This window comes from Lagenorhynchus albirostris, chromosome 12 (assembly GCF_949774975.1).
Source record: "Lagenorhynchus albirostris chromosome 12, mLagAlb1.1, whole genome shotgun sequence".
NCBI lineage: Eukaryota > Metazoa > Chordata > Mammalia > Artiodactyla > Delphinidae > Lagenorhynchus > Lagenorhynchus albirostris.
Window position 1 is genome coordinate 67,880,533 of NC_083106.1, and position 12,379 is coordinate 67,892,911.

At 40.0% G+C, this 12,379-nt stretch overlaps 1 protein-coding gene and 1 pseudogene across 2 annotated transcripts in view; both read left to right on the forward strand.

Moving 5' to 3' along the window:
* The window catches only part of RARS2 (arginyl-tRNA synthetase 2, mitochondrial), an 80,963-nt gene that overhangs the window by 59,854 nt on the left and 8,730 nt on the right, over nucleotides 1-12,379 (forward strand). For both annotated transcript variants that reach the window (XM_060167444.1, XM_060167445.1), the window contains exons 9-11: nucleotides 5,687-5,845; nucleotides 6,882-6,988; nucleotides 10,563-10,658. In XM_060167444.1, coding sequence (XP_060023427.1) covers nucleotides 5,687-5,845; nucleotides 6,882-6,988; nucleotides 10,563-10,658 — 362 coding nt within the window. The remainder of the gene's footprint in view (nucleotides 1-5,686; nucleotides 5,846-6,881; nucleotides 6,989-10,562; nucleotides 10,659-12,379) is intronic.
* LOC132530893 (Y-box-binding protein 1-like) lies at nucleotides 7,074-8,659 on the forward strand (annotated as a pseudogene).

Consider the following 12,379-nt stretch of genomic DNA (forward strand, 5'->3'; position numbering starts at 1 on the left):
ACAAAACAGGAAGTGGTTTTTAATAGTTCCTCCCCCCTGAATCGGCCGATGAGTTAAATAATATATTTGCTGTTTAAAATTCACACTATTGATTCAAAGAAAACATTTGTAGTAAGTTTTGGAATACTTATCAAAAAGGCTTTCCACTTGTATCTAAAAGTAATTTCTTATGATAAGTTAGTAAGTGTTAAATCTAAATCATGGGCATATGGGAGTCATCGTTTACTCATATCTGTCTTAATAATTTTTAAAAGTAATTTCTCAGCGTTCCTCCTAGATTTAAACTACTTGAATGGACCTTGATAACACTGTGCCTTTAAGAATGTATAACCCAGCCACTTTTTCTGCTTTTGGTTTTTTGTTTTGGGGTTTCTTTTGCCCTAGAAGGTTTTAGAACTTGACTTATTGGTGTTGCATATTAATTTGGATTTTGCGAACTATAGAATTCCTCTGAAATATGAGCAGCCTCTCATAAGAGGTAAATATCATGCCAATAAAATATGCATTAGTCCTGTACCGTAGCACTGGCATTTTTAAAGTTTCAAAATGACCCCAATAGTATTTCATTATTTTTACCCTGCCCCTTTCTGAAAGGATTTGAGGTAATCACAGTGATGGGCGTTTAATAAAAAAGACATAGAAAGTCAGAGATGATGTATTACTAGGTAATATTAGATAACAGACTTCACCCTGAGTTTCCCTATATCAGTAGCAAAAAAAAAAAGTAATAAATAGGGCAGGACCAAAGCAACCAACCTGATGAGTGATAATGTTTACTTCCGTTTTTTAAAATGTGGAGGAAGTGTCTATTCGTCAAGAGACCATGTGTTTTCTGGCTTTCGAATATCAAAACAACTTCTCAAAGTAATTCAAGACTAAATTGATTCTAGACATATATAGGATTATTTATGCAGTTAAAAATTCTTATTTTTTAAAGAATTGAATTCAAAAGTTATTTGTTGGTTTAGGTCACTTTACTTTTTTCAGGAAAAATGACTTATGTTTGGTGTGGATTCTACTCATTATAACACTTACCTACAAGAAATAGCTTTTAAATTCTAAACCAAGATTGGAACGCAGCCATCACTTTTGAGAGCGGTGGGACTCAGCTTAAGTCAATGTTAGGGATTTCCCACCTCCCAGGTCACACAGAGGCTCTTATGTGCATCCCAGGGTGGCCATGGAGCCCTTTTCTTGGCTTCAGTCCACATTGGTCTTGACTCACAGGCCCGGTACCCAAGCCTCTGCTTGTTTGACAGACTTCACCTGGAGGTCTTGCTGTGGCCCAGTTCCACAGGCCCAGAGACCAGCCTCCCTGTGTGGGGACACTGTGAACCATTGCCCTCTGAGGGCCTGCTGCACCTGAGGGGCTGCTCAGCTTCTACTGTTCCCGGGAGTGTTTCCCTCAGCTCCTCCTCTGTCTAGGCAGCTCTCCTTTCCTCTCTCCCTGCAGCTTCTCCGCTTCACCATTGCTCTTGACCATCTTCCACAAAGCCACGTGCTTTTCTCCCTCATCCCTACTCCCCTGGGACAGCAGTAGGACAGCACTACAGTGTCCCATTGTCCTCTGAGTGTTCTTAGAGCAAGGATGGAAATACCAAGCAAGGCCAGAATACATGTTAAGAGCTCAGTCGTTATCTCACCCTACTGAAATGTATGAAAAACACTTTCTTCAGCATGAGGAAAGTATTAGGCACGAGTGCGTGGTAATCTACCAGTTAGTGATTATCACCCTTGGATAAAGGTGTAAGATATCATGGATGTTATTGTGTATGTACAGAGGATAAAAATAGGAGATTCCAAACATTAAAAGAAGATGAAGGGATGGTAAAATGCTGTTTATATGCTGCTAATGATGTACTAATGCGAAATTTGGTAATTAATGACTTCAAATGAGTTATTTTTTTACCTAGGAAGTTTTGACTTTATTAGCTCTTTGATGTATTGATGTATTAAATTATAATTATATTAATTTGAATTTCTTTAATATTTCATTTAACATCAGGAATTGGTCTCAACCAGAGAAATTTCCGATCAATACATGAAACATGAAACTAAAAATGAGCTTGTTTGAATTATAATCATGAATTTGATACATGTTATTTTCTTAAAAATGAGATCAAAATTAAATGCATTCTAAGATAGAGGACAAATAAATATTCAGATAAAAGGGTCTTTAGTGTCCAAGTTATGCTAACCATCCTTAGCAGTTACTCTCAGTTTTAAAGACAAAAATAACCAGGGACGGGGTTAGAGCCCTGCACCAAGGAATTCAGCTGTGCCTATGTGGCTAATGGTATTCTAGAATCAAATTTAATAAGACTAAGAGGGAGTGAGCATTTTCTGCTACTTTTTCACACTTATTTCTTTACATTTGGGCAGATCATCCTGAGAGCTGATTATAATTAATCAATTAAATTAGAAATAAAATGTCATATGTTTTTTGGCAATCACTACATCTAGAATTAGTGTAAAGGAAGGATTAATACTCATTTCAGGAAGTCTCAGACATTTAGTTTACTCACTAACAAATACAGCTGGCTTTTGCATTCTAGTAACTAAAAAGAAAAATTGTGTTTCCATCCTCAAAAACACTTTTCTTCATCCACACTCTTATTTATCATATCCAAATTTAAAATTTCCTTTTTATTCCCTTTGAGTCTGGATCTAACCCCAAAAGGGAGCTGTCTTCAGAATGCATACTTTCCAAGGGTAGAGGGTTCATGGTAACTGTAGATTAAAAATTGTCTATAATGTCAGAAATGCAGAGTATAAAATTTACTTTGTGAAGGAAAACGCATTTCTTTTCTAAAACGTTGATGAATGTTAACTATTAGTTTTATATAGTGCGTTTACAAGCAGATTCTTAAGTGCTAATTAAGGCTCTTCTATTGTTTGATAGTATCAGTTGGTTTTCAGTAATGTTTGGTTTATCACTAAAAATTGCTGCAATGCCAGGGTTCTTCAGGAATTAGGAAGGGCTTTTTGTTTTGTTTTAATTATTTCTATTTTAAATTTTAAGAAAGGGAAAAGATTCTGGTGATGTTTTTTCCTAAGAATATTCTTATCAATATTTTGAACGCTTATTAGATTTCTAAATGTTTGGCTGTTTGAGTTTAGGGTCCTAGATTAAAAAAAAAACTAATGGGCTTCCCTGATGGCGCAGTGGTTGAGAGTCCGCCTGCCGATTCAGGGGACACGGGTTCGTGCCCTGGTCCGGGAGGATCCCACATGCCGCGGAGCGGCTGGGCCCATGAGCCATGGCCGCTGAGCCTGCGCGTCTGGAGCCTGTGCTCCGCAACAGGAGAGGCCACAAAAGTGAGAGGCCCATGTACCGCAAAAAAAAATAATAATAAAAAAATAAAAAACGAATGCCTTTCCTCTTCTGAAAATAAGGATATTTTTTGTATATTTGATTAGAAATTGAATACACACATGTACACACACGTGTATGTGAGAGAGAGAGCTGGAGAGAGACGGGAAGAGAGATGGGGGAAGCGGGGAAAGATTAACTTTGAATCACATGCCATTTATAGACACATATATATCTTTACTCCTGTAGGCTGGACTATTACGCAGTTGTCAATGGATAGGTCATTCAAAGGTCAGGAAGTCTGACCTATGCCTACATTTCAACCTCGATTGGAGGTTGATATGTAGGCACCCCCTGTGTAGCATGTAGTAAAATTTCCAAGCTTCCAGAAGGAAAGCAGGTGTTTGGCATAAACCATATTGTTTGCATAAACAGTTTAGGCACCGTGAGCCACTCTTATCAGTTAGCTTGGTGGGAACATTCTCAAAATTCAAGTTCCCAGATGCCACCCAAGGGCTAACCTTGCAAACAACACATTTTAAGGATAACAGTTTCCAGGCCTGCTACGTTAACTCTTTTCTGCACAACTTTAAAGAAGAAAAAAAAAAAAGGTAGTTTTAACCTTTATTTAGGAGTACTGATTTATTTACTTCTGCCATTCCAATAATTAACATGAGCCATCTATACAAGGTGAGACATTTTTAGCTTGAGATAGATGTTTAATGCCCTGTCCCTTTTGTTGGTAGTATCTAGTGGGTAGAAGCCACATTATGGTTGTCCTAAAGTATTCTCCAGCAATAAAATCACTTTTTCTACCCAGATGCTGCTGCCATGGTATTTTGATGATATTACTATAAGAGTTTAGAGGCCTCATATTTTTTGGTAGTTTATTTGCCAATTTTTATTTCATGCTATTTTAATAGCTTTCTGGAAAAAAATATGAGGATAGTAAATTTATTGTTCGTGTTTCACCCTGGAAGTGAGTTACAACTTGTAAGTAAAATCTTTATAGTCCCTAATGCATAACTTCAATATTACTTGAGCTGTAGTGTTGATATTTTTATGTCGTTTATTAATCTTGCATTTTAGAGACTGGAAAATGATTCTATGAACACACAATCCTAGAACTGGAAGAGCCCTTAACAAGCCATCCAACTGCACTCCTCTCATTGGGTTGGGGCAGAACTAAGCGAGCCAGGACAGATGGTGCAAAAACACTCCGGAAGTGAGTGCTCCACACAGTTCTCAAGAGCCCAAGTTGGAGTATAATTAAGCTAACTATCCCAAAGCTCTTCCTGAATCACCTGGTTTTTTCTGGTCTTTGCAGATTTAAAGAACAGTTTAAAATTTTTTTCATTATAACAACGGCTGAATCACCCTGTGGCCTTTTCTTTTCCAGATTGAACCATTCTACTAGCTTCAATCTTTTCTCAGAGAAGTTGCAGCAATAATTTCACTTTTTTTTTTTTTTTAAAGAATAATGCTAGCTTAGTCTAAACCAGGCATTCTTTTTTTTGGCTGCAGTGTGCAGCATGTCAGATCTTAGTTCCCAGACCAGGGATCGAACCTGCACTCCCTACAGTGGAAGTGCAGAGTCTTAGCCACTGGACCACCAGGGAAGTCCCTATTTTTTTTGATTTATTTATTTACTTATTTTTGGCTGTGTTGGGTCGTCGTTGCTGTGCACAGGCTTTCTCTAGTTGCAGCGAGCGGGGGCTACTCTTCATGGGGTGAGTGGGCTTCTCATCGCGATGGTTTCTCTTGTTGGGAGCACGGGCTCTAGGCATGTGGGCTCAGTAGTTGTGGCTCATGGGCTCTAGAGGACAGGCTTAGTAGTTGTGGTGCATGGGCTTAGTTGCTCCATGGCATGTGGGAGACCAGGGCTTCCGAGACCAGGGCTTCCCAGACCAGGGCTCGGACCCGTGTCCGCTGCATTGGCAGGCAGATTCTTAACCACTGTGCCACCAGGGAAGTCCCTAACCAGGCATTCTTAACCTAAGGATCTGTGAACTTGGATGAGAAGAAAAAAATACATATTATTTTCAGTAACCTCAGTCAGAAATTTAGCACTTTCCTCTGTTACTATATCACAAATATTTTTTAAAATTTGAATAATTGTATTTCAATGTAATTATTTCCTTTATAATCCTATGTATTTTACTTTATGCATTTTGAGAAGGGGTTATTAGGGCTCACTAAGGTAAGGCTCCATGGCAAAAAAAAAGAAAAGAAAAAAAGGTTACACTCTGTGACCAGCGCACTTGTATAACCTTTAAATGAGAATTCTCCCGATTGTTTTGTTTTCTTCTTTTCCTTTTTGGAGATAACAGTGACTAGTAATGTACTTCATGTAATGTACTATTGTGCCTTTAGGTTTATGTACAAGTTAATAAAGAAGCAGCAGACGATAAAAGTGTAGCAAAATCAGCACATGAGTTCTTCCAGCGATTGGAACTGGGCGACACGCAAGCACTTGCACTCTGGCAGAAATTTCGGGACTTGAGCATAGAAGAGTACATTCGGATTTACAAGGTGCCCGCCCACTCTCCTGCTCTCCTGTCATGTGGAGCTGCTCTTGACGGGTACTCCTGGGTAGGAGGGTTGCTTCTGAAGTTCATGTTTTAAGAACAGATTTGTCATTTGTCAGTGAGTTGATAATTGGGACTCAGATATTGTTCTTTGGGCTGAAAGTTAGAGCTACAAAATAAAGCCTGTGAACTTCACAGGCTGAATGTGAAGTGACATCCTAATACTTCATTTCAGTTTGGCTTTCTGTTCTCTCTTCTATCATTCCTTCACTTTTTCTTAATCATTTTTTCTTCTTTTGCTTCCTTAGGCATATATGTGATGGCTATAAATTTGTTTGTCTAAGAACATGTTGGGGGTGGGAGAAATACAACAGTGAATAAAAGAGATATAAGTTCTTTTCTCATGGACTTTACACTCCAGCATGGATACAGCAGATTAAACAAATTCGAGGCAGTGCAAATTCAACAAGAATATATACAGTCTGTTAGGTGGTGATGATGTATAGAGAAAAGTGAAGCAGGGGAGGGGGGGATCAGGGGTGCTGTCTGAAGAGAGTTTCAGCAAAGATCCCACATGGCTGGAGTAAGGAAGCAAGATGAAGAAAAGTGAGAGAGGGGTTGGAGAGGTTGGAGAGTGGGGTGGGATGTAGGACATTTTCCAGGACTGTCCAGTCTAGCTTCCTGCTGCAGTGGAAATGTTCTGGATCTCTGCTGTCCAATATGGTAGCCTCTAGCCACATGTGGCCGGTGAGCACTTGAAGTGTGAGTAGCGTAACTGAGAAAGTAAATCTTCAATTTTCCTTAATTTGAATTTGAATAGCCATATGTGTCCAGCAACTCCTACGTTGGACAGCACAGTACCACTGTGAGGGCTTGACCGTGCGGGGAACCGTTAGGAAGGTTTGAGTCACGGAGTGACTTGATTTCATTCTTATTTTCCCCATCTGTCTGACAGACTGTAGAACATCCTATTTTGTCTTAGGGTAAGATAATAGGACACATGCGTAACTTTTTTTTCTTTTGTTTCCAAATCCTTTTAGCGTCTAGGAGTACACTTTGATGAATACTCAGGAGAATCATTTTATCGTGAAAAGTCTCAAGAAGTCTTAAAGTTGCTGGACAGTAAAGGACTCCTACAGAAAACAATGTATGACCAGGTTACTATTCTTCAGAAAGTTATTCATTCTGCTTTGAAGTTGGTATTGACGTTTTCTCTCAGTAAGGAGAGCAGAATGTTGTGTGCAGCCTTCCTGGCATTTTTTTACAGTGCTTTTTGCTCTTCCGAGTACTTTCCCACATGCTGTCTCTTGCTGCCATAGCAAAATCCTGGTAAGCTTGGGAGAAAGAGTATTATCTTGTTACATATGAGGAAACAAGCACAGAAAGTATAAGTGACCTGCCTAAGGTCACACCAGCTGATAATGGTATAACTGGAAAAGGGAAATAGAACGCTTTGTACTCAACCCTGCCTTTTTAAAAAGATTCCATCCTGTTCCAAAAGGATTTAAAGCAATTTATAAAAACAGGTATACTGAGTTCGATGGGTAGCGGGAGCGGAGAGCGGCCCCCAGAGAGCCCCGAGCAGCCTCACCGCCGCCGCCGGCCTGGTTGCCATCACAGCCCGGGAGGAGCCGCAGCCGTGAGCAGCGAGGCCAAGACCCAGAAGCCGCCCTCAGCGCTGCTGACACCGAGCCCAGCACGACGGGCTGCGGCGCAGGAGGCGGCGGCCCCAGCAGTCTCGCATCGGCGGCACCTGCCGCTGGGGACAAGAAGGTCATCGCAGCGAAGGTTCTGGGAACATAAAATGGTTCAGTGTAAGAAACGGATACGGCTTCAGCAACAGGAACGACACCAAGGAAGATGAAGGTGTACACCGGACTGCCGTAAAGAAGAACCCGGGAAGTGCCTTCGCGGCGTAGGAGACGGAGAGACTGCGGGGCTCCATGTCGCTGAAGGAGAAGAGGGTGCAGGCAGCAGACGCTGCAGGCCCTGGGGGGTCCAGCGCAAGGCGGTACACATGCACCAGCCCGTAACCATCACAGCCGCTCTTCGCGTCACAGGGGGCCTCCATGCAACCTCCAGCAGAATTACCGGGACAGCGAGAGAGGGGAAAAGACGGAGGGATTCGAGAGTGTCCCCGAAGGCCGGGCCCGACAGCAGCGGCCCTACCGCAGGCGCCGGCGCCCACCTTACTGCGTGTGGAGACCCTATGGGCGTCAACCACAGCGTTCCACCCTCCTGTGCGGGGAGAGGAGATGGAGGGTGCTAACAACCAGGGTGCAGGAGAACAAGATAGACCAGTGAGACAGAATATGTATCGGGGTTATAGACCACCGTTCCGCAGGGGCCCTCCTCGCCAAAGACAGCGCAGAGAGGACGGCAGTGAAGAAGATAAGGAAAATCAAGGAGATATGAGACCCAAGGTCGGCAGCCCCCTCAATGTCGGTACCGCCGCAACTTCAGTTACAGACGCAGACGCCCAGAAAACCCTAAACCCAAGATGGCGAAGAGACACAAGCAGCCGATCCACCAGCTGAGAATGCGTCCGCTCCCGAGGCTGAGCAGGGCGGGGCTGAGCAAATGCCGGCTTACCATCTCTACTGTCATCCGGTTTAGTCGTGCAACAAGAAGAAATGAATATGAAATTCCAGCAATAAGAAATGAACAAAAGATTGGAGATGAAGACCTTAAGTGCTTGCTTTTTGACTGTTGACCAGATAACTAGAACTATCTGTATTATCTATGCAGCATGGGGTTTTTATTATTTTTACCTAAAGATGTCCCTTTTTGGTAATGACAAACGTGTTTTAAAAAAAAAACAAAACTGGATTTTCTCAATACACCTTTAAAGGATTTTAAATTGTTTCATATCTGGTCGAGTTGAGATTTTTAAGAACCTCATTTTTAATTTATAATAGAAGTTTACAGCTTGATTTTTTCAAAAAGTCAACAAACTGCAAGCACCTGTTAATAAAGGTCTTAAATAATTTAAAAAAAAAAAAAAAGGTATACTACAACCCCAAGGTTTTGAAAGAGTAAAATGAGGAAATCAAGAAGCAGGGCAGAAAAAATAATAGGACGTCAGGGATGATATTAGTACATCATGTAACACACACTGGGATTCTGCTTCTTTGCTTAAGGTAGATTTCTAATTTAGCTTTGAGCTTCCTGTCAGCCAAACAGAAATGGCACCATTCATAGGCGCCCAGCCATGTGTAACACAGAAGCAAACCAGTTGCTTAGAAGTGCCATTTTTCCAGATGGCCAGCAAACAGATGAAAAGATTCTCAGCATCACTAATTATTAGAGAAATGCAAATCGAAAGTACAACGACATATCACCTGACACGGGTCAGAATGACCATCATCAAAAAATCTACAAACAATAAATGTTGGAGAGGGTGTGGAGAAAGGGGAACCCTCATAAACTGTTGGTGGGAATGTAAATTGATACAGCCAGTATGGAAAACAGTATGGAGGTTCCTTAAAAAACTAAAAATAGAGCTACCATATGATCCAGCAATCCCACTACTGGGCATATACCCAGACAAAACTATAATTCAAAAAAAACACATGCACCCCAATGTTCATAGCAGCACAATTTACAGTAGCCAGGACATGGAAGCAACCTAAATGTCCATAGACAGAGGAATGGATAAAGAAGACATGGTACATATATACAATGGAATATTACTCAGCCATAAAAAGGAATGAAATGGGGTCATTTGTAGAGATGTGGACAGACCTAGGGAGTGTCATACAGAGTGAAGTAAGTCAGAAAGAGAAAAGCAAATATCGTATAATAATGTATATATGTGGAATCTAGAAAAATGGTATAGATGATCTTATTTGCAAAGTATAAATAGAGACACAGACATAGAGAACAAATGTATGGATACCAAGGTGGGAAGAGGTGGGGAGGGAGGAATTGGGGGACTGAGATTGACACATATACATTATTGATGCTATGTATAAAGTAGACAACTGATGGGAACGTACTGTATAGCACAGGGAACTCCTACCTAATGCACTGTGGTAACCTAAATGGGAGGGAAGTCCAAAAGGGAGGGGATATCTGCATGTGTATGGCTGATTCACTCTGTTGTGCAGTGGAGGCTAACACAACATTGTAAAGCAGCCATATTCCAATAAAAATTAATTTTTTAAAAAGTGCCATTTTTCATAGTAACAAAGAGCTTGTCATCCTTATAAGAAAGACATGGAGAATGTGGCTCACGACATCCTCAGTGATGTCCTTAAGGACAATTTTTAGATCGCCATATACAGATTCTAATTTTTGATCGGGCAGGAAAGACAGTAACAAAATTCTGTGGTTTTATTACTCAAGGGTACTTTATTGCATGTTAAAAATTAGCCCAATATTGAGTGTTACAGTAACTTGGATTAGAAGAAGAACATGATGTTTCATGGTTAAACTGAAGTTGAAATCTCATTTTTCAACTAGTTACGTTAAAGACTTTAAGTACTTCATCCAGAGTACAGAATTTAAAATGATAAGTAAATATTAATTACAAAATACCTACTCTTAATAGATTCATTCAAGGTCAGATTCCTTCTTATTCTTCATTGTTGGTTATACCACTTATTGCTCCTTAAGTAATAAAAATAGCTCTGGTTTGCCAAAGATAATATTATAGATATTATACTATTAACGGTTTTAATTCATTATGTTGTTTCAGAGTTACCTTTTTGCATTTCTAGAAAAGGCACAGCTGTAGTGGATCTGTCAGGAAGTGGTGACCCCTCCTCGATTTGTACCGTAATGCGAAGCGATGGGACATCTCTCTATGCAACCAGGTTTGTGTCTTGTGTGAACCTCATCATTAGAATGCATGACTTCACATTCTTTGTTCTAGGATTAATGCTAAGACAATCATTTTATTCTCAAAACTGTTACCAAATCCTGATTTCTAAAACCTTTTGTTCTCATCACTCAAAATATTTTTATTGGATTTCTGTTTATGGCCATTTATAGTTTCTGGAAAGGTTTAATATCATTGGAAAAGAAACTGAAAAAGTAATTACAGTTAGTTAAACGTCATAGGATTTCCACAGGTGAATACATTGTTCTACAAACTATAAAATTGAAGTACCTCCTAGCCAACTATAAATATTTTATAATTGCATATTGACAGAAAATATATACTAAACGGTGCTCATGTTGGCTCAGTGGTATCCTCACTCGGTCAAGATCATCTTATGTGCATATAAGTACCAGTCCTCATTCAGACTGTGGTAAAATAGACCGAGCGAGAAGTAGGCCATGCCGCTTACATTTTTTCATTTGTCTCCATGACCAACCCCTGTGGAAAGGAGCAGCCTCTGTTAATCAGTAAGAACTGGGTTTATCAAGCACACTTATTTCTGGGACAAAGCTAATAGGAAGAAGACAGGACCATAAAAAAAGCCACACAGGCAAACACGGCCATACTCAAGCACTGCAAAAGGTTCTAGTGTCTCCCGGGCTAGAATTTTATGTTGGATCACAAACCACTTTTGTAGCATAGATAATGATATTTTGTTGATGTTGTTAACTACCATCATTTTTTTCCAAACAACTTTAAACAACCATCTGCCTCTCTTACTGTCCCTTAGAAAAATCATTCTTATTTTCTGTTACTTTTTGGCATTTCTTTTTATCAATTCCATACAATTGGAGTTAGGAAATGAGAAGACCCTGTATATATAAGAGGTACATTTCTTTTTCTAGATACAAAAAAATACACAGTAGAAAATTTTTTTTGTGCCAGCTAATTATTGCTGGACAGATTAAATAAACCTTTGAGTAGTGGTTATAAGAAATGTGTTTACTCATGTAAGCAACAGGGAATTAAATTCATTATCTTGTAATAAACTGTAGTGGAATATAATCTGCAAAAATACTGAATCACTGAAACTAACACAATATTGTAAGTCAACTATACTCAAATTTAAAAAAAGAAAGAAATGTGTTCAGAAGAGAGGCTCCATGTCGTAAAGACTCTATAACTATCCTTATCTGCTATCTTTTGGGGGGCTATCATTAGGTCCAGATTTTTCTGTTTATTTTCCTTAATACCTATACTTTCCCTTTTTTCTTTGGGAGAATCATCTTTGTGCCACTTGTTGAAATGTTTGATTTTTCACCTTGCTCTAACTGTACTTGTTTCTGTCCTTTCAATGGGTTCCTTATAAAATACAGCTATGTGTGTGGTTGTAAATTAAGGGAGTTGTTATAACAGACAAAGAAGAATGCAGGAGGATACTGACAAGAGCACAGGGTGAGGCTGGAGACCTGCATTTTTGTTCTGAGACCATGACCATCACTTAACCTCTCTGGGCCATGGTTCCCTACTTTGTGAAAAGAGAGACCTGAACTAAATGACCTGGCATTTCTTCTGGCTTTTTTTTTTTTTTTTATGTTTATTTTTGGCTGTGTTGGGTCTTCATTGCTGTGTGCGGGCTTTCTCTAGTTGCGGCGAGCCGGCACTACTCTTCGTTGTGGTGTGTGGGCTTCTCATTGCGGTGGCTTCTCTTGT